The sequence below is a fragment of the Ailuropoda melanoleuca genome, chromosome 3, assembly GCF_002007445.2.
Source record: "Ailuropoda melanoleuca isolate Jingjing chromosome 3, ASM200744v2, whole genome shotgun sequence".
Classification (NCBI taxonomy): Eukaryota; Metazoa; Chordata; class Mammalia; order Carnivora; family Ursidae; genus Ailuropoda; species Ailuropoda melanoleuca.
In genome coordinates this window covers 119,923,965-119,949,417 of record NC_048220.1, presented here as the reverse complement: position 1 = coordinate 119,949,417, position 25,453 = coordinate 119,923,965, and the positions used below count along the sequence as shown (strand labels likewise).

At 39.0% G+C, this 25,453-nt stretch overlaps 1 protein-coding gene across 1 annotated transcript in view; it reads left to right on the top strand.

Moving 5' to 3' along the window:
- SPEF2 (sperm flagellar 2) overlaps positions 1–25,453 on the top strand; it is a 166,326-nt gene that overhangs the window by 92,284 nt on the left and 48,589 nt on the right. Inside the window, exons 20-25 of the mRNA XM_034657019.1 lie at positions 4,607–4,755; positions 9,258–9,385; positions 9,468–9,606; positions 13,735–13,872; positions 18,435–18,586; positions 22,985–23,165. Coding sequence (XP_034512910.1) covers positions 4,607–4,755; positions 9,258–9,385; positions 9,468–9,606; positions 13,735–13,872; positions 18,435–18,586; positions 22,985–23,165 — 887 coding nt within the window. The remainder of the gene's footprint in view (positions 1–4,606; positions 4,756–9,257; positions 9,386–9,467; positions 9,607–13,734; positions 13,873–18,434; positions 18,587–22,984; positions 23,166–25,453) is intronic.

Genomic DNA, 25,453 nt, shown 5'->3' with positions numbered 1-25,453 from the left:
TTTCATTATACCAATAATAACCTCATATTTTATTTTGCTTTATTTTATTTTATTTTCTGAGTGGATAGTGCACCCACTACACCACTTAATGGCCCCTATATGAAATCCTAGGAGAGAAATTTCATTCAGAATCAAGGGACAGGAAGCGCTTTCTTCCTCTGAGTGGTTAGATAATTAGCACGTCTAAATGACAATATTTCCTTTCCTCTTTTGGCTTTCCAAAACTAGTGCCCGTATCTGTGAAAGGGTACCCAGATCTCAATATCTGCTTTCTTTTTTTATAATATTTTTTATTATGTTAGTCACCATATGGTACATCCCCAGTTTTTGATGTAAAGTTCCATGATTCATTACTTGCGTATAACACCCAGTGCACCATGCAATATGTGCCCTCCTTACTACCCAATCACCAGCCTATCCCATTCCCCCACCCCCCTCCCCTCTGAAGCCCTCAGTTTGTTTCCCAGAGCCCATAGTCTCTCGTGGTTCATTCCCCCTTCTGTTTACTGCCCCCCTTCTTCTTCCCTTTCTTCTCCTACCGATCTTCCTATTTCTTATGTTCCATAATGAGTGAAACCATATAATAATTGTCTTTCTCTGACTTATTTCTCTTAGCATAATCTCCTCCAGTCCCGTCCATGTTGCAGCAAATGTTGAGTCAATATCTGCTTTCTAATGCCTCTCCCAGCTTTGACCTTCCACTTTAAGTTGTACTTGTCTTCACCCTAATTTCATGTATTTTTTTCTATTTTATTTTAACTGTTTCTGTGAAATAAAGGGGATATAATTTTTAAGCAATTGATAGTTGGCAGAAGAAAATCCTAAGCTCTTAAAAGCATATTAGTTAGATTTCTGTTGAAGCTCCTATAACAACCAATTAAAATTGAAATGCAGTTACAAATATATACAGTTGGCTTTTTCAGGGTACATTCAAATGGGGTGGTCATGAGTGTGTACCTTTGTTTAACTTCTCATTACAAATTGCCAAATGCAGTTGCAAACCAAGAGTGTGCAAGTTCACAAAGTGATGGGCTGAAAAGGATCTTTATTTTGCCATTTAAAAAAACATAGCCGTGATTCTCAAAGACAATCTCATCCTTCTCTGATTATGTAACATGATATATAACTAGAGCCACCTGATAAGTTAACACCGAGATATAAATTTTAGCTTAAGATGTTAAGGGCTATAGTTTATGCTCAGCTCCACCCATTTACTAATAGGATAATAATTTTAACATTTACATTATGTATGCCTTGCTTTCTCATTGTGGTCAACAAAAGCAAGTGAAGGATCATCACAGAATCTTCAAAAATACAAATTAAAAAAACAAATATACTATGCACATGAGTTAGCAAATCGCGTTTAACGTAATGATGCACATGCTTTAAGAGCATCCTTAGTTAAAAGTATACACACTCCAAACAAACCATAAGCAAATTCAAGTTCAATCAGTAAAATATATACACTGGTGTCATACGGTTAGCTCAATTTAAATAACATTTTTTGCTTTTATTTTACTGAATTTCTATTCTGTTTAATAATATTTGAATAGGTGAATTTGCATTCATGATTTAGAAGTCTTTCTGTTACATAGAAACACTGTTTTTCTGCAGGTGTCACAGGTTTCCTCATTAAAAGGAAGTTATGATTTTGATTCTTCGTATTTGAAATTAACATCATTGGAGGTGAACAGGACTGATTGATTATCCGTTTATCTCATGGGTCATTTGATACCATTATATTGAAATCATCTCTTCTGGTTTAAGGAGCTATCTCCTCTCTTCTTTCTTCAAACTTAGCTTTATTTCCTGCTGTTGGCATTTTTAACTCAGTCCTATTCTTCTCTGCATAATATATCAGTCTCTACCCTTCTTCTCCCCAAATGTTAACACTGAAATGTCATTTGCCAAGTGTATTTTGGTGTTCTTAAAACATTTCTTATTCTTTTCAACCCATTTGCCATTGTCCCAGGTTATTGCTTCATAAAACACAGCTCTTCAACCCCATGACCTTACCTACCAGTTGTTAATTAAGGACTGAAAGGAGAAAGTTTTCCATAATCAACTAATTGCAGAAAATACTGAGTTATGCCCAGTTAAAAAGTTTTAAATGCAGGATTTTAAAAAATATATCAATATGCATCTCTAAGGAAGTGAGAGATACAGTATGTAATATCCCAAAATATTTTGGCTGCAGAATTCTCTCCTGGAAGAGTATCCATTGGGGCTAGAGTTTTATGGAACAAACATTGGGGAATGATTTTGTCTTTAGTTCCACTGTCCTGCCCACGTATTGGCATTGGCATCCTTCCAGTGCTTGCCTTCTGACTTGATTTATAGTAATAGATGCTACCAGGCCACTTAGCAATAAATGGAATGTCAGTGTTATAAACATCAGTGACATTTAACTGGAAGAGCCTGGGAGAAGATAAAAAGCTAATGAAATTGAAATACCTGGCTGCACCCACCAGAGCAGTGGCTCTTTAAGTGTGGTCCCTGGACCAGTAGCATCCACATCACCTGGGAACTTACTTAAGACACAAATACTTGGCCCCACCCCAGACGTACTGAATCTAAAACTCCTGTGGGGGCCCAGCAATTTGTATTTTAATGAGCCGTCTAGGGAATTCTGATGATTGCTTAAAATTGGAGAACTGTTAAACTGGAGCCCAAGGATTAATCCTCTACTGTAGCCATTGGAATATCAGAAAGATTCAAGTATTTATAACGTATTATTTATATGTCCCATCCCCCAAAATATGTAAGTTGGATTACAATTTAGAAAAAAACATATATACGAACTATTTCTATTTCAACATTGAATGAGGACTAAACGATCGAGCTTTCAAGTGAAAGCCAGTCTCTCTTTAGAACCTGCTGCTTCCATGTGGTCGGGTGAGTGGTACTGAGGAAGAAACGCTCCCCGCTACATTGCGGATGCTGGCAGATTATGTTCCAATCCCTATGGCATGGATGCATTTTTATTCATTCAAATTTTGTATTTCCCCTTAGCATTTTTGTTGTTAAAAAATAGATAACAGTTAGATGGAAGCAAAACACAATGGTTCAAAACACTACCTGGCTCTTAGTTTTCAATGAATGATCATGATATTTAAGAAAAGAAGAAAGAAGAAACTCATTCCAGTTTCACATTTACAATTGCAAAGTTCTTCTTAGAAATTCTTCTTAGAGAAATTCATCTTAAAGTGGCCATAGTGTTATCACTTTTATTTTACCAGATTCAGGTCAAATAATGGAAAATCATCTTATTGAAATATATATCAAATAATGAACATTGTTGGTTATTGCCTGAACAAAGATTTTCTTAAATTTTTCTAAATGTAAAAAAGATCCAGATACAACTTCAGACTTGTAGATAATGGATACTATTTTTAAATGTGTAAGTAGAAGTCACCCAGACTCTCCATTAAGACATAATTGACAATTTGCCCTCTACTTATAATCTATATATTTTTAACTAGCATAGAAGTGTAAGGTATATTTACTTTTCTAAATAGCAGTATTATTAATAATACTCATTAAGGAAATATAGCTTGGGAAATAAAGTGTTTCCAAATCTATAGGCATCTATAAACGGCAACTAAAATCTCAATAATTATTCTGAAGGTAAGTATAATGTAAACGGAATGAATTTCTAAACCATAATAACCTGTATTTGGCTTTCTGAGTTCAGCTACTTTGCTCAATCAATCGCGGGCTCTTTCAGACCGTAACCTGGGTGCCATGCCCCCCCCCCCACTGCTCTAGAGTCCCTTCTTGATGCTCTCAGGGGAAGTGAAGCATGTGCCCTTTCTGGATTCTGAACTGAGCATTCGCATTCTTTCTCTTCCTCCTCTTTGTCCTCCTCTACCTTCGCTTCCTCCCTCCTCTCTCCCCCTCTTCTCTCTCCTACTCTCTCTCTCATGCCTTCATTCCGCCAGGCTTATAGCACATACTCCCTGAGCGTAGCAAGAAATATAGTTTCCCATTTAGAAATCCGGTGTCTCATTCAGAGAATATTGGACTATTCAGGAGCTATAATACTCTGTCTCCTTCCCCACATCCCTCACTGACTCTGGCTGACTTACAGTAACCTCCTTCCTCCCTGCTCCTCCCCTGAGCATCAAAACAAAACAAAAACAAAAACAGAAAAGACCATCAAGAGCACCACCCATGGTATACTTACTCTCTTTCTCATTCAGGATGGAGAATTTAATTTGCTAGTATTTGCAATAGTAAATGAAATGCATTTACAGTGTAAACGTTGTTCATTATGGAAGCAAAGATAGAGACAAAAATAAAATACCAAGTTGCTTTTCATAGCCAACTGGACAAAAAACCTGAGTCGCTTACAAAAAAAACCAAAAAAACAAAAACAAAAAAACCCCACAAAAACCGCAAAAAACAAAAGAAAAACTTGTCACTGATATTATTGGTTAATTTGGAGGCTGTGGAGAGTGGGGTTTTTGATTTTTGATTTGGTAAAACTCCCCAAAATTGCTTAATGAATCTGCTGAAGCCCATGATAATCCTAGATTTATACATCCACCAGAATCTGGTTCCATTCACCTACTTGTAATGGAATGATTTAATATGCATATTTAAGGTTCTCCTAAAGGAAGATCACCAGTGCGGAAAGGACCAGTAAAGAAATCACCTGCCGATTCTACAGACGTGTTACCTGTTCCCATAGTGACACCGCCACCTAAGCCAGGATCCGAAGAATGGGTCTACGTGAATGAACCAATTCCTGAGGTATGGCCGTTTAGATTGAAGCTAGTAGAAGCTAGCTTTTCTCTTGTTTATAGTAAGATTCATACCATTATTTGCACCATCCAGAAGGCCTTTCATAGCTGGTGATAAGTAAGCCCATCAAAAAGCTGAGGTGAGGGCACGTGTGGTCGTGAGCACTGGGTGTTATACGCAACTAATGAATTGTTGAACACTACATCAAAAATTAATGATGGACTGTATGTCGGCTAATTGAACATAATTTAAAAAAAAAAAAAGCCAAGGTGAATTTTTGAGACTACTCATTGAATCCCATTGTATCCTCTCTCTACTTCTTCAAGTTTCTGAGTCATGCTCTGAACCGCTATTAAGTGCTGAAAGCAGGAGAAAAAATGGGTTCTGTGAGGACCAATTTTCTCCCCAAGGACAAGCAGAGACGCAGTTTCCTGGAAGAATGACTTCCTCAGAACACATATCCAGCAAATTATAGCCCTCCATCCATGTTCTCATGCCACATGATCATGCTTTCAAATGAAGTTTAACCTCTGACTTCTTACAAATAGAAGAAACTTTTTGAAGCTAACTAAATTAATAAAAGAACAGGTCACTCTCTGGCCCGAGAACTTTAAATAGGTATTCCAGAATAAGGCAAGGAGATGCCCCAGGTGAACCCTGGAAGCTCCCTTCAGTCCTTTGTTCTCTGACAACCGCAAAGCCCAGTCTCTACATAGGCAAAGCTGGTTGCTTCGATAGATAAATCATCTTAAGAAAATCACCAAGAATGGTCTTTCCTTTCACACTTCTTTCAAAGACAAATTGCTCTATAAAAGATGCAGCCTTTTTTTCTTCACTGCAATCCTCAGTGAATTCTTACTCTTACGAACTCTGAGCACTGACTGCCTGGGCCAGGCATTTGAGACCCAGTCATGAATTTCAGTGGTTGTGCTGTTGCTATTATTATTGATGTTTCCTAGGGAAATGTCTTATCTCCCCAATTAGATTATAAACTCTTTGAGAGAGTATAGGAACATGTAGGATAATTGACTATATTCAATACAGAAGCAAACACAACATAGATTCTTGATGGAGCACTAATGATTTTATTAATTTACATTGAATAAGGAAGTTAGAACAGAAAATATTTGAAAATGATAACATTAAATGATATAATTGTAGATGTGTGTAATATCACTCAGCCAGACAGAAGCTACTTTTTGAAATAAATACATTAAAAAACTTGTCATAGAATCAGGATATAGAAATGGTTGTTGGGAAGGAGATAAAATTAAAATGATATTATTTGGCAGGTTTGGGGAGTGAGAGACAAAAATATTGAAATCTAATCCTTAACTCCAAACCTTGAAGCTTATGAGAGAAATAAAGTCATAGAGGACAAGAAGGAAATAGAGGACAGAAGTGAAAAACTAAACACTCCCACTGAGATTGGGCACGTAGATCTTCTAGCTGTCAGGATTCTGGCAGAAAACAGATGATAATTTAAGGAGAGTTGAATAAAGGATCAAAAATAAGAGAACAGCTAAGGATTTGATTATTACCTCCAAACAAGGGATAGCTGGAGCCATGTGGCATGTAGGCCTGAGAAGGTGGGGAAAGGGAGCAGATGCTGGAAGCCAAGAGGGAGAGGGCCACCTGGCAGGAGCTGAGGCCTCAACAGAGGGATGTAGCCACCCACAGCGACACAGCAGAGGGGAGTGGGGAAATACAGGACCAGACCTCGTGTTCTTCCCCCTCTCCCATCTCTTGCCCAGAAAATGGAGGACAAGGTTGTTTCCTGAAGTAGTTCACATAAGTTAGCCTTCCAGGACACCGAGCAGCCTGAAGAATGGATTAGAACTTGGTCTGGAGGGACGAAGGGGAGATATGCCGCACAGACATCTACCTCTAATAATCTAAGTGAAACTATGTAGAGAACACATTTTGCTACAATTGGAAGTAGTCTAGAGCCTAGAAACAAAGCAGCCACATGACCCACTCCAGTCCTTTTCCCACCCTAAGCTTCTCACACTTTGGCAGGTAAGCTGCAGAGCTTACCTGTCAAAGAAGAAGAAAGACAGATGCCCAGAAAAATTTGGATTTCAGATTATCAATGATTTTTAGTGGGCCTCCTATACTTTATCTGGTAACCCTAGTTCCAGGTCTTCCAAGGACCCCATATCTACCTCCCTCAGTAGGCATGTGGACAGAGAGAGAGGAAGTGAGGGAGAGAAGAAGGGGAGGGGGGAATGTAGAATGAGAGAGAAAGATGTTTAGAGATTGAGAGAGATTGCTTTCAGATCTGGCTGTCCCAGGTGGAGGCAGCAGCCAAGTTCCAGGAGAGTCTGGCTCCTGCCCCCTTTGTCAGCCACAGGGAGAGACCGAGAAGGCAGTCAGAGTGAGAGGTCTTTGCTTTTCAGCTTCCAAAGCTTTGAAGCATATTTGCTTTGGCTACTGATTTCCTATTATACTCAGTCTTATCCAATGAAAAGAGGACTATTTAATTGGAAAGTATAGATCTGAAAGTATAGATCTGAACATCTAGTCACATGACATAAGTTCAAGGGCCCAGACCCAGAAAAATAATATCCTAGATACTGGAAAAACCTATAGATATGAAATTATAAATAACTCACAAAAATCACAGAGGATATGGGAGATTCCAGAAGACCAGATACAGGCAAATACCTAAATGTTTAATAAAAGACTGACGGGATTTAGTAACATACAGACCAATACTCCAAACATTCAACCATGACAAAATTTGAGAGAAAATATTAAAAGTATGACTTCTTAGCACATATAAACTACAAAAATGATTACCCAGAACCTACACAGGGTCATGATGTCCTGCTGAGACGGCCCATTCCTTTTCCTTGACGGGTTGAATAGATGTATCAGGCAAGTACCATAAGCTTTGTATATCTTGAGTTCGAAATAGTGTCTGACAATTTCTCATGAAGTTCTTATAAACAAATGAGATCTGTGAGCAGGATGTTACATAAACAAATGAGATCTGTGAGCAGGATATTACTTCAATTAGGTCTATTCCTAGGTGGTAACTCTCCATGCATAGAGTGTGAATTAATGGATTAATGTCGACCAGGAGGGAGGTGTAGTAGTGGGACTTATTTAAAATGGTCTTTAGCACCATTCTGGGTATCACGAAAAAGCAGAAACCAGAGTCAGGAACTAGGGGAAAAAAGTTGTTAAAATAATGACAGAGGAGCATTAAAGGAACCGTAGACATTTAAGCTAGATAAATGAATACTTCAAATGTGTCAGGACATTAACTCATAGACTTTAGAACTAGATGGAGCCAGCCAGTCTCCTAAAAATTTAACTGATGATAAAATTGGGTTCAGGTGAGTCTACGTAGTAAAATTTATTGAGGGCCTGTTACGTGCAATGCTGTACCAGATGCTGAGACTAACAAAACCAGCAAGGTTCATCCTGAATCCCAGCCTACCCCTCCTCATTGTCTTCAAGTATCTGAGAGGCTGTCACATGGAAGACCGTATGAGTACAGTCTGCCCTTCTCCTAAGGGCACAACTAGGGCTGGGAAGTGGGAGGAACTACAGTAAGGCAAATTGCTGCTCAATGCAAGGAAGACTTTTCCAGTTATAATATAGCTGTGCGACACTGGAAGGCCTGCCCTGAAACGTATCAGTGAGGTCCACGGAGGGATCATTTGTCTCTAGTATTTGGCATTTCTCAATTGGAAAGGAGGTTAGCCAAATAACCTCTCAGGTCCCCACGTGTAATTCCAAGTAAATAAATGCACAGCCAATAAGGGAATATTTAGTACAGAGAGTTTATATTGAATCTAATATGTATCTTCAATTTTATTTCATTTTGATTATTTCTTAGTTTCGATTTTCTATTTGTATCATCAAAGAGAACATAAAGAAATTTTCCAATTTTCATGGTACACGCAGCAAAGATAAAACCACTTGGGCAAATTCAGAGAAGTGACTCATCACCATCCTGATATGAACACTAGATATTGTCCATGATAGGCAGTTTTCCAACTTAGGCAAAATATGACGTCTATTTATTCATTCAATAAATATTTCTTAAGCACCTGTTATGTCCCAGACACTGCAGTGGTTATAGGAAAAATGGTAGAGTGGTGACGAAAACAACCATTGTTCTCATTGTTCTTTATGAGACATATTCTAGAGGCAAATATGGACAAATGAACAAGCAGTTACCATTAATGTCACCCTACTATAATAGGAGAAAGCATAGGGGGCTGAGACAGAACTCCGGGACGTCAGAGGATGACCTTTAAGACTTTTTGGATCAGGGAAGGATTTCTGGAAGAAATTTATCTGAACTGAGACATGAAGAAGTATTTGGAATAGAAATTAGCCGGGGGAGGAAAGCGAAGGTGGGGCAAGAAGTTTCACAGAGAACGCTTTAGATAGTTGCATCTGCATCTTGTTCTTCTTGCTAGTATTGCTCCTTCGACTCAGTCAGAAGCATTGTCACTTTGAAATGATTAATTTTATGCTTTACCATTTGACAGGAAATACCTTCCTTTTTAGTACCTTACTGGGAACTAATAGAAAATTCCTATATAAACTCCATCAAAACAGTACTCAGGCATCTGAGAGAAGAACAGCATACTGTGATTTCTTACTTATACAAAGTTAGGTAAGAAAAGCCTCCAAAGTCAGAATTTTATAGTCAAAGGCATGTCATGTGAGCTCCATCTCATTTTCTTACTGCCTTTCAGAACAAATTTCCAGCATTTTCTACGGCGTCCAGATCACAAACAAGATTTTGTATCTCAATGGCAGGCTGATTTTAATGCTCTTCCTGATGACCTGTGGGATGATGAGGAAATGAAGTCTGAACTACACCAAAGAGTAAATGTAAGGAAATCTGCGACCTGCTGCATGAGGGTCTCCACACACGCGAATATCGTACTGCAGAACCCTAACTCGTTCCCTTCCTCTTCCATGAGGTGTGAGGGTGAGAAGGGAAATGGTTTGAACACTTACCTGCCAACTTTCAAGAGCAATGGCTCTTCCAAACTTGAGTTCAGAATGAAAGCATGGTGGACAACACTTCCAGAAAGAGGAGTCAAGTCCAGCAAAACACGACCATTCTTGGCATCTGTTTTGTAGACTCCTAACCCCTTTGTTAGGCACCGTAACTATCTCCATACCTGGCATTAAGCACATGCCTACCTTGAATGCAGTCATATGGTTGGAAAATATTAGGGAGAAGGAGAATGAGGGAACTTCATGGAAAACCTAAAGGGCTGCCAATATTGAATAGATCCTTTGAGGGAAGGTAGCAAATCTTATACATCTTTGTATCTCCAGCAAGCACAGTGCCTGGCACTTAGGAGGCAGATTTTCATAAATTCATAAATGGAATATATTACCCCGATGCTTTAGAAAAGGACTTGTGATGTCCAGGAAGGATGATTTCAATTAGGAAGTTAAAAAACATTAAACTTTTTAAAAATATCAATTCAATCAATAAAGTAGAGAAGCTTCTAATAAGAATAGTCGAAGGAAAAAAAAAAAACTTTAAGTAGAGATTTGGATAGATTTTTTACTTCAGTATTTTCATTATAATTAATAAGCAAATAGTGTCTAATTGTCTTATTGATATTCTCACTGACCACATACTTACTCTTTAAATGTTTTGTTTCATGTCCAAGTGACAGATGTTGTTATTGCTTTAGACTTTGTCCCTTGCTTCTAATTTTGTTGCATTGTGATCTGAGGATTAGGTTTTTAGAGCTTTGATTTTAATTTAATTAAGTGATTTTAATAATATTTTAAATTTATCTAAATTTTTCAGTTACCTGAAACATGAAAAATTTTTGTTTATATTCCATGGGTGTTAGAAAATAGCATATATGGGGTGCCTGGGTGGCTCAGTCGTTAAACGTCTGCCTTCAGCTCAGGGCCTGATCCTGGTGTTCTGGGATCGAGCCCCACATCAGGCTCCTACGCTGGGAGCCTGCTTCTCCCACTCCCGCTGTTTGTGTTCTCTCTCTCGCTGGCTGTCTCTCTGTCAAAAGAAAATAGCATATAGTCTCTAGTTAGAAGGTTCAATAAGTTTTGGCCAAATCAATCTTGTTAATGTCATTAGGATGCTTTTTAGCAGTGGATTCTCAGCAGGAGTATATTGTAGAGAAACTTGAGAAGTTTTAAAAAATAAACCTGCCTTTGCTTCAGGCCCTATGTCCAAACTCAGTTTAGGATAGGCCCCATACATCACTTTTATTTTTTAAAATGTCATAAGTAATTCTGATTAAAACAATTACACTTTTGTTACATTTTTATACCTACGTAATCTTGCAAAAACGAATGGAAGTAAGTTAAAAATCCCTATGATGATTACATTTCTATCCACTTGCCTTGCTTTATAGATTTTAATCGATTCAGTAGATTGCTTTACAGATTTTAATGTAGCAGCAGTAATAGCTAACCTGACCACGGTGCATGCTGCCACTGTCTTCCTGCACCCTCGGGACAACTCTCTGAGGTGGGCACTAGTAAGATTCCCATTTTATGGATGACAAAATATGGTGAAGTAAGTGTCAGAGCTGGGATCTGACCCCACACCACCACGCTCCCAGCCCATGTCCTGAGCCGTTCATTAAACCACTTCTCTGATGCAGCATTATATGACACATGAAGAAACAGGACAAGCTATCTCTTCATGGTCTCCCATACTCTTTAGAGTATAAAATGACCAACTTTGCACCAAAGTACTTCTTTTGTATTGAATTCTACTGTATCTGATATTAATACTGTGAACCTTGCTTTATTTCTTATTTGTATTTGTCTCGTATAAGTTTTGACTTTTGACCTTTTTGTGTCATTTTGTTTTATGTGAGACTGTAGTAAGCACCATATAAACTGAATTTGGGCTTTTGACCCAACAGGAAACCTTTAAAACTTTTGTAAAAGTGTTCACTTTTAATGATTTTTGTCCGCACAACCTTCATAATTAATAGCGATGAGTTTTTCTTCTATGCAACCCACTCTGATTATTCAGGAATATATAATAATTTCCTAATTCTTGCCAAATGAAATGTGTAAACTAGTCATGCCTCTGGGTCAGCCCAGACCCTCTCTATGCTTGGTCAATGTCCTTGTTCTTGGCTTATTTCATCCCAATTCTGAGAAGTTAATGGAGAGGTTCTGCTATTGCATTGTCCCCACTCTGCCATCAGAAATCTGAACCACAAAGATGCTAGTACTTGCCAAGGCCTCACAGTGAGGCAGGAACAAAGAGAAAACTCTTCTAGTTCTCGAAAATGTGCAAATGCTTGGTAAGCACAAGCCAGTACGTATTGAATGTCCGCCAGAGCATTTGTGGAAAGACCATGGAGCTATCTAGATCAGCTCTAAAATAATGCTGTTTTGTGCTGATACTTAACATAGGGTTATAAAAATGGCTGTGATATTGTCATTTTATGTGCAGTTCCCTGAAGGTAACAAATCAAAATGCTAAGAATCCCATTAATACACTATCACAGAAATAAACCCCACTGTGGGCCCTGGAATGAAACTGCTTGCATTAAGATTCCTGGCTCCACCGCACTGAAACCATAGCCAAATGACTTAACCTCTCTGGGCATCAATTTTTTCACCAGAACTTACCTCCTGGTTATTGTGGGGATTAGCAAGGTAATCCGTGCAAAGCACTTAGCACAATGCCCAACACATAGTAATGGTCAATAAATTACTATTGTGAAAACTGTCACATTTTAATTGACTGTATGTATTTCATTAATGGGATATTTTATTAAACAGATATTTATTGCATGGATAATATGATATTCTTATAAGATTATAATAGTCTTTATTAACTGAGTTATTACTGTATGCTAAATACCGGGCTAAGGGCTTTATATACACAAGCTAATTTATTCCATCTAGCACACCCAGAAGGTAAGTTACAGATCAAGTAACTGAGACCCGAAGTAGTGGTGTAGACGACTCAAGAGCACAGGTCATATCCTGGATCCACCCCCTACCTATCGTGTGCCTTTAGGAAGATAACCTCTCTGTGACTCCTCTGCAAAGTGGGCATTGTAATGCAGTACCTCAGGCTGTCGCGAGGCAGTAAATGAGTTGATGTAAGTACAGTGACTTACGTTCTGACACACTGATGCATGTCGAAAGACCTCAGTACATGGTAGCTGTGGTTATATACATGGCAGAGCTGGGATCTTTACTAGGTTTTTCTTACTGCTAGCTCTTTAGCACAAAGCTAAGTTTTGACCTCAGTACATGGTAGCTGTGGTTATATACATGGCAGAGCTGGGATCTTTACAAGGTTTTTCTTACCGCTAGCTCTTTAGCACAAAGCTAAGTTTTGAACAATCCTGTTAAGCTCAGACAGCACTCCTTGGTGAATGACACGTTCCACTCCTGGTTAATGAACAAGCCTATGCCCCTGGATTAAATACAGCTGCATGTTTCTTCCACCAACAATCCGCCATTTCCCCAAAAATTCCCTGAAAGGACTTTTTTTTTTCTTTTTTTGAGAGACAGCAGAGGGGGAGGGACAGAGAGAGAGAGAGAATCTTAAGCAGGCTCCACACCGAGTGCAGAGCCCAATGAGGGGTTTGGTCTCGCAACCCTGAGATCATGACTGAGCTGAAATCAAGAGTCTGACGCCTAACTGACTGAGCCACCCAGGTGCCCCAGGACTTTCAACTAAACAAATTTCCTGAGAAAGAATTAGAATACTACTTAAAACATAGCCATCCATAAGTAAAGTGAACTGCAGTGGACTTGTGCAGGACGTGGGCATATGATTTGGTGAGCTGGTCTTATAAAGTAAGGCCTGCCCGAGAGTAGAAGCAAAATAAATATTTGTTGAATGAAGGAATAAAATGCATGAGTGCTTTAGGTCTATTTTCTTTGGAGACATGTTTAAGACAGGCAAAGGATTCTAGTTTTATTACACTGAGGTAATCTGAGCTGTGATCGTAAAGCAGAACAGCGATGTTTCTTTCTGTTCAGGATTTACGAGACCGCCTGTGGGACATCTGTGACGCCCGGAAGGAAGAGGCCGAGAAAGAGCGTCAGGATATCATTAATGAGAGCTGGTTGCAGGACTCAATTGGAATAATGATGAACCATTTCTTCTCACTAATGCAGGTAAGAGCGACCCGTCAACAACACAGACTCCCGCCTCCACAGCGACGTCCTTTCCCTCCCTTTACAGCTCCTTGGGGAGCGTGAGGGGCCTCTTAGGCTCATTTTCCTCACTGCACTCTTGCTCTGAGCTCCACCTTGCTGAGGAAGTTAACTGAAATAAATCATTGTGGCCCGGGCCAAACAAGCACCAGAACTGGGAGCATCCCGGGGCGCCTGAGTGGCTCAGTTAGTGAAGCATCCAACTCTTGACCTCAGCTCAGGTCTTGATCTCGGGGTCGTGAGTTCAAGCCCCATGAAGCTGGGCATGGAGCCTACTTAAAAAAAACAAAAACAGAAACTGGGAGCATCCCAAGCAACCACCAACCAACTTCGCCTCCAGGTGGCTTAGAACTGTGGAGAGGGAGAGGAGAGATGTCATCTGTACTGGTGGTTACCTTATCAGCTTCTCACAATGGACACCCAAAACGGCCAGCAGAAGCCCAGGAAGGCAGCTCTGCTACAAACCATGGGCTAGGTCAATGTCAACAGGCATTTGATTCCAGAAAAATAGTTTATGTCAGGATTGGAAAAAAAAAAAAAAAACCAACATTCACCAGAACAGCCTCATGAACTGATATTTGCAGCCTGTTAAATAAAAATTGCACTAGATGAGATGAGAAGATAGACGTTGCTCTTATTCCAAGACTCTTGTCAGCAGTAGGAAAGCGAGCACAGACCAGGTCTGGATACCCAGCACTGCCAAGAGAAAGAGCTAGAGTGTGAGCTGGGGTGTAGCGGGCATCAGAAGCCATCTGTGCCTGCTGATTGGCTTTTCCTGAAGGAAAAATAAACATTCCCCTAGCTTCCCAAGGTACCCTCAAGGAGCAAGTTAGGCTCCTGCCCTCCCACAGCAACTGGCAGATAGAGGCATGATCTTCCTTGATGCTTACTGTTCAAAGCAAGGGTGCCCACATACTTGGGAAAGACAGTTTGAGTTCTAAAACTGGCAAGAAGCTTTTAAAAAGATTTACATCTCAGGGGTGCCTGGTGGTTCAGTCCGTTAAGTGTCTGCCTTTGGCTCAGGTTGTGATCTTGGGGTCCTGGGATTGAGCGCCATGTTGTCAGGCTCCCTCTTCAGCAGAGAGTCTGTTTCTCCCTCTCCCTCTGCTCTCCCCCACACCATGCTCTCTCTCTCTCATAAATAAAAACTTTAGGGGAAAAAAAAAAGATTTACATCTAAATGGACAGAGCAAGCATTTACAATGACAAATTTTCTAAAGTAAATTAGAAAAGGGTAGTTAGGAGCCTAGAGTTAGGAAGAAGAGTATCTAAAGTTTAGCCAAGCTGAGGGGAATAGTAAGCTTGTGTTAGTCAAACTGTGTCTACATGAGCGTTTTGTCCTAAGAGGAAGGCAGTGAGGGTAGAGAACGGAGAAGGTACACTTTTAGTCTTCATCCGACTGACTTACAGGAGGAGATACTGCAGGAGAGGGGATATGTAGCTGACAATCCAAGCTAGCACACAGTAGGTGTTCAGTAAAGGCTCGCTCAACCAATGACCATGAATGCTGATACTTCCAACCTTCAGAAGGACAAGCCCGTGGTACAGGGGCAGGTTGGACCACAGGAGGCCTGAAAAGTCAGCAGAAAGCTGAGACCCAGGAGCAACCTCCCTGACTACCAACTCTGGGATACTGGCGTGGGTTGTACAGAGGATTACAGTGAGGCAGCCAAGCAGACTCAGCCACACTGGGTAGCATTCCTGGGGCACTGGTTTGGGCAAGGAGAGATTGACTGTTAGAACAGGTGTGTCAGAAGCTTCTGGCAGAAAAAACTGAAATCCAGTAGTGAAGGCAAAGGGAATAGAGATTTTTTGGGAATCATTTCTCATTTGTCCGAGCAGTACATGCCTCTTTGGGAATGGTAGAACTCTCACACATCAATACCTAAATGGAAGGCTCTCATTCTGCAAAGTGAATCCACATCTAAAACCAACAAGGAGGAAAGAAGAGAAAGGAGAGGACAGCAAATAAGAGCTGCTCTTTGTTAATTCCTTCCTCCTTCCTCTATATATGCCAGGCACTGCTCAAAGGACTTTCACATAGATTACATTAAACCTTCACAACAACCCTGTGCTGTGACTTCTGTTCTATTCCTTCAGCATTGTTCAAATAGTTGAAGGCCCGCCACGTGGAACAGCAAAGAACCTCATTGTACGCTGATCAGTAGGACGTTACGAAAACGGAAGCTGGAAATTACAGGAAGTGGATTTCAGTTCAATAAATGAAGAAAGAACCCAATGATTAGAACCATCCATCAAATAACAGACTTTTGAAGCAACTGAGCTGCTTATAAGCAGAAAGTTTGCACCTGTTTATGGAATGGAGGGCTAGGGGAAAGAATCCTTGTGAAAGTCTTCAAGACCTGCAGTACTGGTAACAGACAACTAGATAAGCATTTCCCAAAGTGGGCTCCATAGGACACTAGTTTTATACAATGGTCCACAGAACAGGACTCAGTGATCAAATGAAATTGGAAAGTACTGCATACTCTGTGCTTCCCTTTCCCTGGGAGATTGACAAACGTATTGACATATTAGGACATCAAGATGCCCAGCCATAAAGAAACCTTTTTGATACGTTAACCCAGCATTTCTTTTTTTTTTTTTTTAAGATTTTATTTATTTACTTGATAGAGGTAGAGACAGCCAGCGAGAGAGGGAACACAAGCAGGGGGAGTGGGAGAGGAAGAAGCAGGCTCATAGCAGAGGAGCCTGATGTGGGGCTCGATCCCACAACTCCGGGATCACGCCCTGAGCCGAAGGCAGACGCTTAACCGCTGTGCCACCCAGGCGCCCCTAACCCAGCATTTCTGAAACTATTTGACATTGCAAAGTTTTTGTTTGTTTTCTCCCCAACAAGGTACTCATTAACAGCCTACAGGACAAGTTTTCTACCCAGTAAATTTTAGAAAATACTATGCTTGATGATTTTCTAACATTCCCTTCAAAACCAGGATTCTGTCTCTACGCATGACAAGTGAAAACTCTTATTGTCACAATGTGAGATTTGTCCATATAGGAATATCTTAAAACTTAATTTGGTTGCTCTGCAAGAAAAGAAAAATATTTAGTTTTCCTAATCATTTCAAAATGCTAGTTTGAAAAGTTACTTAAATATATATTTATGTTTAAAATCCAAATATTTAAAACATGTTTTATAATTTAAAGCAATATATGAATGGTGATTTTATTTCATACTATAGATTCAATTTAACCAAGTGAACTTTTTACTGTTTCAGTCATTTCCCTAGAAAAGTTTAATAATGTGCAAGATAGCTTTCAGGAGCAATTTGGTTCACCCTTTTTTGTATCAAAAACAAACTTACTGAAACTCTTTTTGTCTTCTGTTGTAGACTACAGTGCAAGAGCATTTATTCATTCTGAACTGTGAATATGGCAGTACAAGACTATTTCTTGATGTTTTATGAAATAAACAGCAACATTAATTGCTCAATAAATATTGGGATCCCTTCATAAATATCCTTGGGTTAGGGTCAGCTAAGGGCTTTGAACACTAGGTCGGTTTTGTTCTTTTTGGAAATGATGCTTTCTGTAATTAACTATACATCATGGAATACTTCTGCAGAAGGGCTTCAGTCTCTAGGCCTTCAGGTACTGGTTTAAGTAGCCCCACTCACCAAAGCAAAATCTGGAGGTCATTTGTACACTACCAAAGAGGAGCATGGATGTGCCATCTGATCTGACACCTAATGGGAGAATGGGTGGAAAACTCATGGTCTACATTTGTGTGTTTGGCACTCACTTGCACACATTTCCTCATTACTGCACAGGGAAGTAGCCTGGCTGGCAGGGAGTCCATTGTAAATGACTGATGTTCGACTTACCACCAGTTCCTCTGTGTTCTCCATTTCCCTCAAGGCAGTGCTGGCAATGCCAACAGACAGGGTTTGCTGTGCGCATGGAGGAGTGATCTCCCTAGTACACATATTGAGCAAGAATGGAAACTGTGAAAAGAGAACTACCCATTACCACTTTGCCTTACCTTGTCATTTCTCCAAAACCTAGTCTTACTTTGTACTTCAGGTTTTTTGTATTTGTATCTGTACCCACATGTGTATTTTATATTTGTATATATCATATTTTTGGTATCCCCGATCAACTAACTTGTTACCTCTGGTAGAAGATATTCACATGTTAATGTATTGGTTGATTGAATACAGGACACAGAAATTTGTAATGTCACAATGATGAATAATATGTACAACTTTGGACATCATACATACTGTAATCTTTTGTCACAATGTCAAGAGGCATAGAAACACCATCTTGTTGAGTGGAATCATACTCAATGAGTACAGAGAATGCAAAGTCACCAGTTATCTTTCATTGTTATGAAAGATATATACCTTTAAATATACACCTATAGCCAATTCTTTCTTAATTTCCAGAAAATTGATTTCAACTGAAATATTTTAAAATAGTGCTTATGGAGCTTTTACGGAAAATATGTAAAGATCATTTTGTTCTCTCTTGGGTATTAACATTCATATTTGCTATTAAAGGCAGAACTGAACCGTTTCCAAGATACAAAGATACTCCTTCAAGATTATTACAGGGGAATGGAAGGCAAAATCCCAATCGATGACATTAAGAGATTTATTCGAGTCCCATTGGTCCAACTGGATAGTAGAGAGATTTTGGAAAGCCAACTTAGGTAAGACGGGCCATCATGTTGCACTATAATTGGTTTGAACGTAAAATTTTATGATTTTAAGTTGAATACCACTAATAAAAACCACACTTTTGTATCTGCAAATCCAAAATCCAAAAAAGCTCCAAAAAGTGAAAAATTTTCTAACTTCAACTTAAGATGATTGATATGCATTATTATCCAAATTATGGTGACTATTTACTCACTGTGCTGCGGACGTATAGTGTATTTTATTATGAAATGCTTCCAACAGACTCTGCTGGGGATATCTGGGAATGTATAGAGTATATAAATTTTGAATTCTGTAAAACTCTTGCTCAAGAGATTTCAGCAAGGAATCATGAATCTCTACCACTTTTATGAAAGTCCCAAGCACTTGTGTGTGCGTATGTGACATGTAAATGAAAATGGAGGGGGTTGTGAGTCTTCTTTTACAGGTAAGGAAATTGAGAAACAGTAAAGGTTCAGTCATATGTGATTATGACCTCATGAAGTAAAAGACTTGTCAATAGTCTAACATCAGATTCCCACCACAGCAAGAAAATAAAGAATTATATTTTCAACCAAACACTTGTGCAATACAAAAGTTGTAAGTAATTTCATTTATAGTCCCAGGGGGTGGGGGCAGGAGAAGGGCCAGATCCCAACCCAGAGAAGCTGTGAATAGATAGAAAAATATCTTTAAGCTATAGAGAGTGGGAGTGGTGGTAATTCCTATGATGTGGGTCCCCACTCTAAAACATTAAGAGAGCAAAAAGTAAGAATTAAAATAAAGTAACAAAAAGAAAGCTCAAAATCCTTAAAATTAAATTAATTAATTAAAAAATAAATTAATAAAATAGCATTAAGAATTAAAGTAATATTTTCTCGTGACCAGTAAGGAGGTCATGAGAAAACAAGAATCTATAAATGTGAAGAGGGGAAAGAGAAAGAAGTTAGATTTAAAAAATAATATACAAGCTGAACATTAAAATTAAATCTCCGAAGATATGAGATGTGTATTGGAGATGGAAGCACTATACATACTTCACTGTACAAGTCAATACAAATAACACAAGCGGCAGGAACTCAACATGGCATCGTGATAGATCTGGCTTCAATCCTGGGTCTGTCGTTTACTAGTTATATGTGAGTAAATAAGAACAATTTATTTTGGGAGGAAAGTCACCCCAACTCTCTTAAGCCTTGAGTTTATTTTCTATAAAATAGGATGATTGTGAAGACTACAGAAAATGAAATCCTCAAAGCACTGAGTACCATGTCTGGGGATCAGAAGACTTGAGATCTAGTCTCAATAACTCTCAATAAGTGGTGACTGTTATTAATGCTTATTATGACAATAACCTACATGCAGTATTTTTTATTCTTACATATTTTATTTTTATTTATTTATTTATTATTTTTTTAATTTAAATTCAATTAATCAACATATAATGTGCTATTGGTTTCAGGGCAGAGGTCAGTGATTCATCAGTCTTGTATAATACCCAGTGGTCATTACATCACATACCCTCCTTAATGTCCATCACCCAGTCACTCCATCCCTCCACCCCTATCCCCTTCAGCAACCCTAAGCTTCTTTCCTATGATTGAGTCTCTTATGGTTTGTCTCCCTCTCTAATTTAGTCATTTTATTTTTTCCTCTCTTCCCCTATGATCCTCTGTTTTGTTTCTTAAATTCCACAGTATTTTAATTGTGAGTATTGCATGTTCTTGCTTTGCTCTATTCTCCCTATGCCAAAAAGCATTTGAGATGACCTGAACACAATAGGGTTATACATGAGATCTGAGACCCACTTTTTCTCTCTCTAGATTTCCTCTATGTAGTCTCACCATGTCCCCATCATGCCCATGTGTAAGCAAGAAAACACAAGAAGGAAAGTACCGTCTTCTTGATACAAATACAAGGGAAATGTTTAACTCAGCAAGCTACTGAAAAAGAACTTTGAAAACAATAAAAAATTCCAAAGGCAATATGAACCATCAGAGCCATTAAAAGAGGCCAAGTTCCAATGTCTATAGTAGCAGTGCATTCTGTTCTTAGCACAAAATAGCAAGTCAGGCATATTGGGGAAGCTATTAAAGTTGGTTAGCAGAATGAAACAGGGAAAAGAACAGCCAGTTCTTCTTTTCTGCAAAACAACTACGTACCAATCTCAACCTCAAATCACTGCCGTGAATACCTACTGAAACTCTCAATCAATGTATCAACCAACCAATCACCTACAGTCTCTTTAAAATGTGTAAGGAAAATAAGTATACTGTTCAGCATGTCCACATAGCTGTCTTCTTTATTCCTATAATAACAACAATAGCAGCAGCATAATAATAACTAAAAATTGGTTAATGTTTGGCAATTACTAAGAATTAGTAACAATAGTAATAGCAGCAGTGGTATTTTGTACTATTTGAGGAAAGGAGCTTCAGAAAGTCAAGTGACATGCCTCAATTCATATCTATTGATAGTAGCAGAATTTTTTTCCAGTAAATGAATTCTAACCCCAAATTTTATCTCTAAATGATATGCCACCACTGCTGTCCTCCAAAGCAAGGTGTTGGGAAATGCCTAAACATTTAGAGATGATCACACAACCTTTACCTTGTGAGACACATGAATCTCAGTGTCTCGGTGACTGGCATTTGGCATTGCTTGCTTATCAAAACGTAAATTGTCCTTGTGGGTGGATGTGTACTGCATAGAAGAACCTCCGTACATGGTCTTTCCAGGCACGGCACACTGTCACAGTTCCAAGTCCGTAGGAGTCCGAGAGCCAAGTTCAAGAAACCACGTCTAGTGCTTCCAAGCAAGACCAAGCTAACTGTTTGTTGGAGTTCACGACCAACTTCCTTGGTCACCACTCTGTTCCCCAGCAGCTTGAGTCTGCCAGGCCAAATGCTTGACCATCATTCTCATGGCTCCTGACCCTCCTCAGGTCTCCGCCACGGCCTCCTTGGAGCTTCTCTCTCCCCATTCCATGCCTCGCTGAGGACTCTTTGCGCTTTGGATCTAAGGTGGATCCCAATCATAATAAGCATTCTGCCCTGGGGATCTCTTCCCGTTTCTCTTAGCATTTCAGATTCAGGAGTCCTTCAGGGATAGAACGTTCCCAGGGGCAGCTCTCAAATTTCTACATAGGGGCAGCAATATGGCTGGGAGAAGGGAGAGCTTACCTCTGTGCTCCCACAGCACTTTACAAAGCAAAGAGAAAACTTCATCATCCATACTCTAAACTGGAGAGGGCTGTTGAATTTCTCCCACACCCACCCCCAAACCTTGTGGTCTCCATGGGATTCCCCCTTGCAGCCCTCACATCTGTCATATCCTGCTTTTTCACTGTCTATTTTGGGAAGCCAAATGATGCTAGTCATCTTAAAGGAGTGGTGCCTAGTTTTATTTGATTTGCTTTTTCATGACTGATTTGTTCCTTGTCGGAAGTTGATGCCCCAGATACATTTCAAAATTGTATTTCTTCAGGATTCCCGTTGTTTTATTTCCCTCCTCTTAATCAATGAGAATTAAACCTAAAACTTCTGTTTTGTTACTATTTGTTTCTAGTTTACTCTTGTTAATAAGACTATAAAAATTTGAATACAGTCTTTTTTTTTTTAAGGGAGGGGGTTGTGGGAGGGGCAGAGGGACAGAGAATCTTAATCAAAGCAGGCTCCACTCCCAGCATGGGGCCCAACGTGGGGCTCAATCTCACAACCCCGAGATCATGACCTGAGTCAAAATCAAGAATCAGTCACTTAAAAGAACTCTTACTACTAGAACCAGCCAGATGAAACTTTACTATCCACTTTGCAATAATCAGCAGGCAGGAAAATGAACACTCTCTGGGAGCAGCCCTCAAGCACTCCCTCACTCCTTAGGTAAGATAACTCTGAGGTGTGTGTGAGATCTAAGCTGGCTCCCCAAGTTCCTCCAGTGTGATTGAGCTCAGCCTTCCACATTGATAGCTGGCTTGATAACACATCCTTTATTAGCTGCCCTCCCTTCTTTGTCTCATTTCTTCACTCAGATCAAATCAACTGTGTGTACTTAAGTCATGGTCTGCTATTGGGCAACCCAAACTAAGGCAAAGTTTTAGAATTTCCTGTATCTCCAAATTTCTGCTCAATATAACAGATTATTTGAATGCATTTGGTTAATAAATCTCATTTTATTATACTTTGAAAAAAAAAAAAAAAAAGAATCAGTCACTTAACTGACTGAGCCACCCAGATGCCCCCTGAATACAGTCTTTTATAGTCTTTTCTTCATTTGAAGAGTTCTTCCAGGACATCTTTGAAAATTGAGGTTAAAGCAAGACAACAAAATTCCCAAAGTAACATGGTTGTAAAAATATTATTCTGTTAAATGAAATATTTATATTTCCTTTTTATTTGTTTGTTTTTTCAAAGAATTCCTCTAATTTCTCGAATATCCATATCCCTGGATTCAGCTATGTCTAAACCAAAAACAAAGTCCATCCTGAAGGGCAAGATCGATTACTCCCTGGAAAATGTTGAGGCAAACTTTGAGGCAGATGAGAAGTTGCTGATGGACACCTGGCAGCAGAGTTCTCTAGCAATATCTCACATGGTATGCAGTGCTGGTTATTAAATATTCGCTAAGTCCCAACATTGGTAATATGCTATGAGTAGAAAATTCACACAATGTTGTATAAATGCATATCTTCAGGAAGTTTTTTGTTTTGTTTTCTGAAAGAAATAAGAAATGAAACAATTCAGTCAGCAAATATATGAGCTCAAGAATGGAGTAAACCAACATGTAGATTGTTTTGTGCTGGGCCAGAGTTCCAAGTGCCGAGGCCAAAAGGGTCCATTGGGAAAAGTCAATGACATGGGTCAAGTATAATGCAATAAGGGAGGGAGGGGGCTATGGCCAAGTGGAAATCATACTCCTAAAGAGGTATGTGCTACGTCACCCTGACCAAATTTATCATTTAAGAATGAGGCCCAGTATGGCCAGACGTTGCAATTTTCCAAGAAAAGCCAGAAATTAAGATTTGTATGTGAAACCTACTGATTTTAGCATGTTAGAAGTGAAATCAAATTTGTCAATGTTACAGAGCCAGGAAAAACACACATCTGGCCTGTAGGCCTCTAGTCTGCGTAAGTTACCTGTGGGGTGAGTACTCTCCTCTTCACCGTGGAGAACGAGGATTCAGAAAGATTAAAAAATTTTGCCAAGGTCACTTAACAGGTTAAGTGTCAAAGAGGAGATTTCAACCTAGGACTATGTGAGTTCAAAGTTCGTGTCCTTTTCAACTTTACCAGGAAGCCAAGGGACAGTGATAGTCCCTGCCTCTAAGGGGCCCATACCAAATCAAAAGAGAAGGGAAGAGCATACAGATAAATCTAATGTAAGAAGAAGCTTCCCCCCCGTACAGAAGGTGCACACAGAGATTAGCTTGGAGGACCACGGTTCCCTCACCCTCCTGTCCTGAGTGCCCAAGGTGGTTCTGTTTTCACACACAACCACTGGATATATGGCTAAGCGTGGTTGCTATCTTCAATGTCAGTAGCCGATACTATGTATAATACTTCGGTTTGCATAAGTAATAGATTCTTTACCCATTCACGGCAGTATCATCTTTGTCATAAATTAGGTGACCACATAACGTAAATTAGGTCTCTCGCATTGCTCTATTTTTCCATCCTTGTACCTAAACCGTTGCATGATGTCATATCATTTATTTGTTACCTAGATGAGCAAATCTTCCCACCTTGTCATCTGTCCAGAGCACTTTGGCTTTTCTTGGCTCTTTGCTTTTCCATATAAATTTTCAAATCAGCTTGTCAAAATTTACAAACATGTTGGCCATAGATTTTTTGAGATGATATTTATCAGATTATGGAAGTTTCTTTTCACTTCTAGCTTACTGTAAGGGTTTTCATAAAATGTATTAACAAATGCTTTTTCTGCATCTATTGAGACTGTCATATAATATTTTTCTGTTTCCTATCAATGTGAAATATCATGTTGGTCAATTTTCTAATATTAAACTTACATCACATCCCTGGAATAAGTACAACATTATAATGAAACATCCTTCGTACATATTGCTGGATTTGTTTTGCTAATAATTTGCTTAGAATTTTTGAATCTTTTTTCATGAGTGAGAAAATCCTATAATTTGTCTTTCTCATACTGTCCTTGTCAACTTTTAGCATCCACATAACACTAGCCTCATAAATCAAGTCAGGATATGTTTCTTCTCTTTCTGTTCTTGAAAAGAGTTTGAAGAGGTTGGAATTATTTCCTCTTGAAATGCTTAGTAGCATTCACCGAGAAGCCATCTGGGCCTGGTAAACTAAACCTTTTCTTCCTAGGAGGTAATCTTCTCTATCTATAATGCTTTTTTGGAAATTATACTTTTAAATATTGTTTACATGTTACATCTTTGTTCATCCTCTTATTTTTAACCTTTCTGTATCTTTTCTTGCTTGCTACCCCTCCCGCCGCACTTACTTTTAGAGGTAGTACATTCTATTGCTGTTCTTTTAGTGGTTGCCATAGGAATTACACCATAAATTGTTAACTTATCAAAGTCGAAATATTATTTAGTCAGTAATTTATGGTGTTATTCCTAGAGTAACCACTAAGTGAATTAGTGTGTGTTACTTCCAAACTAATAGAGGGAAAAATGAATAAATTTAAAATATTAAATCCAAAATAAGAAAAGAAAGGACAGAACAAGATTTAGGACAAACAATACAAATAGAAAGCACATAGTAAGGTGGTAGATAGATAGCCCAAATATATCGATAGCTACTTTATAAGGGCAAAATGATCCAGATAAAGGAATGGGATTGATTTATTTGTTAAAAAAAGCATATGATGCTTATAAGAACTCAGAAGTGATC